At 45.2% G+C, this 2,937-nt stretch overlaps 1 protein-coding gene across 1 annotated transcript in view; it reads left to right on the forward strand.

The window, feature by feature from the left end:
- Positions 1-472: 472 nt before the first annotated feature.
- The window catches only part of dlx6a (distal-less homeobox 6a), a 2,816-nt gene continuing 351 nt past the window's right edge, over positions 473-2,937 (forward strand). Inside the window, exons 1-3 of the mRNA XM_032536048.1 lie at positions 473-1,390; positions 2,050-2,243; positions 2,484-2,937. The exon at positions 2,484-2,937 is cut by the window's right edge and continues 351 nt beyond it. Of these exons, the coding sequence (XP_032391939.1) occupies positions 1,084-1,390; positions 2,050-2,243; positions 2,484-2,723 (741 nt within the window). The 5' untranslated portion in view covers positions 473-1,083 and the 3' untranslated portion in view covers positions 2,724-2,937. The remainder of the gene's footprint in view (positions 1,391-2,049; positions 2,244-2,483) is intronic.

Consider the following 2,937-nt stretch of genomic DNA (forward strand, 5'->3'; position numbering starts at 1 on the left):
GGCTGCTCATTTGGCAACATCAAAGCAAATACTTCACTGCAAAAACTACTCATACTTAATTAATATTAAAAGTTCTTATTTGTCAATTTAAAACATAGTAGAGATGGACGGTATTACTTTCAAGGCCATTCCACCTGTTTCAGAGGCTTCCTTGATATAAAACAGATCCCTTCACTAGTAATCATAGCCTAAGTATAGTGTCTATAAAAAATAAATATTAAAAAATATATTTAAAATACAACTGGGATAATTCTACACTTTTTATCGTTGATAAAATTGACACAAAATGTATTATCCTTCTGAACAACAATACATAGCTTGTGATGATTGATATTTTTCCTGGCTATCTTGTAAATAATTTATTGGAATAAGGTTTGAAAATCAATTTTGAATTTAATATTTGTTGGAAAAAAATGAGATGCTTGTTAGATGCGTATAAGTTATTAATTCCTGGGGAGAGGAGGAGTTAAAGGCTGAGAAAAAGAGGCACATAAACTGCTGCTCATCAGGCTAAATCAAAGTGCACGCTATATGTTGCGCGTCGTGCGTAATTCGGGGGGTTTGGGTAAAAAAAAACAAAAAAATCGACTCGGCAATTCCAAAAGAGTTGGTTTTACTGTGTGAAGCTTGTCTGTAGGAATTATGCGTCTTTCCCACCATATATCATTTCCCCCATAGTTGTGGTGGGAGCTGGTAAGGTGGGTTAACTCCAGCTCAAGTCTCCGTGAAGCGCAGAGCACTGATGACGTTGGGTTGGATGACCAATCGGGAGGCGCTGCCCTTTGGAGACAAACCATTTTACTTGTAGTGTCTGCATCAAGTCTGGAAGCAAGGGCTCAATTTTAACAGAATCCACCTTAAAATCTCTCCCTTAACTTATGCCTACCTTCCGCCACTTTGAGTGAGCATATCACACGACAAGGGGGGAAATAAAGACGCCTCTGGGAAAAAAAACGGGTATTAATAGGACAATATCTGTTCGCGGTGGAGAGGGGGAGAGAGACAACAGCACAGCGAGAGAGAGAAAGCCGATTTGGTCTTGAGAGAGAGAGGGGGGTGAGTGCTCTCAAGGCAGAAAATTCGATGATGACCATGACTACGATGGCTGACGGTCTGGAGGCTCAGGACTCGTCCAAGTCTGCTTTCATGGAGTTTGGGCAGCAGTCGCACTCACAGCAGAGCTCCCCGTCGATGGCCAGCGGCCACTACCCGCTGCACTGTCTCCACTCCGGCTCACACGCTCACCACCAGCACGACAACACCGCGTACACCGGGACCAACACCTACAACAGGTCGCTACCCTACCCCTACGTGAGCCATCCGCACCACAGCCCGTACCTGCCATCCTATCACAACAACACGGGAGGACAGACAAGGTTAGACGGCACAGGTAAGAGACCCTCTTTTCACCAGGCAAGTGGAAAATGCACCGCGGCATGTCCATCTCCAGCGCCAGTACCGTTGGCGCAAACCTTTTTTTTTTAGTAGTACTGGGAATCAAACCTTTCTCCCTGCCAGGGTTGGTGTCATACACATGTCACCGGCCACTCCAAATTCGGACGAATGATCTTTCCAATCGTCGGTGGGCGATTACATCGAAGAAAATCGTGCGTAAACGGCACAGGATAATTCGAGATCCAGCCTATTACCGTCCCAGTCTGTTTTGCTCTCCCCTCACTTCCCACAAAACCCGTTTTAATCCCCGGGCTGTGATCATCATGACCGTGCAATCCTCACCAACTACTCGTGAAAATTAGGCAGCCCGCACGCCTTGACTGTTGTAATTAGCATTTAATTGACATGTCATTACCAGTAATATCCTAAATATGACAGCGTATGAGGAGTGTGGCTGCCACGGCGCTTAAAGGCAATGTGAGATCTCAACGTTTATCGGCCTGAATTTTCATTTTTAGACGTTTTCATTCGGCGCAGTTCTGTTTCTATTCACCTTCACTCAGCTGTTTAGACGAGTTTGTATTTTCCTTCACACAAACGCAGACATGCCATTCCTGTGGTTTTGAATACTAACATTGGTTGTTTTTGTTGCAGAGCAGCAGAAAACGACGGTGATTGAAAACGGGGAAATTCGTTTTAATGGTAAAGGCAAGAAGATTCGCAAACCTCGGACAATTTATTCCAGTTTGCAGCTTCAAGCACTGAACCACCGTTTCCAGCAAACACAGTACCTCGCTTTACCGGAGCGCGCGGAGCTGGCTGCCTCTCTAGGACTGACACAAACCCAGGTACGAGGGGGACTTTACACTGTCTGGGTTTTACATTAACTCTGGGAAACCGTCATTTATAGCATTATAATAAAGATTACCCTAGTGTTATTATTATTAGGTCTATATTCTTGGGTTGTGTGTTTTTGTTTTGATATTTCTATTTAAAACTAAATGTAATAGGCTACCAAAAAACTAACAGAAACCAACCCACATTATGCACGTCCTCCACTAATTTACACGCGCCCTTCTCTCCTGCAGGTAAAGATTTGGTTCCAGAATAAGAGGTCAAAGTTCAAGAAGCTGCTCAAGCAAGGCGGCAACCCGCACGAGAGCGACCCTATGCCGGGCTCCATGTCCCTCTCCCCGCGCTCCCCGACCATCCCTCCAATATGGGACGTCTCGGCCTCTTCCAAAGGAGTAAACATGCCGGCCAACAGCTATATGCCCGGCTACTCTCACTGGTATTCCTCCCCACATCAAGATTCAATGCAGAGATAGACTGATGAGACAAGAAGGTCAGTGAGCTGTCTGGAGGCCTCCGGATCTCCGCCATGCAGTTTCCAACGTAGCCTACAATTTGTGTCAGCGCAGAGACTGGATGCTGGAGTGGAGGAAAAAAACCCTTGGCTACTCCTCTGCTGAAGGATAAAAACGCAGCCAAGCCTAGGTGTGATGACACAAACAAGGGAACTAACTATTTTTTTTTTTTTTT

This window comes from Etheostoma spectabile, chromosome 14 (assembly GCF_008692095.1).
Source record: "Etheostoma spectabile isolate EspeVRDwgs_2016 chromosome 14, UIUC_Espe_1.0, whole genome shotgun sequence".
Lineage (NCBI taxonomy): Eukaryota > Metazoa > Chordata > Actinopteri > Perciformes > Percidae > Etheostoma > Etheostoma spectabile.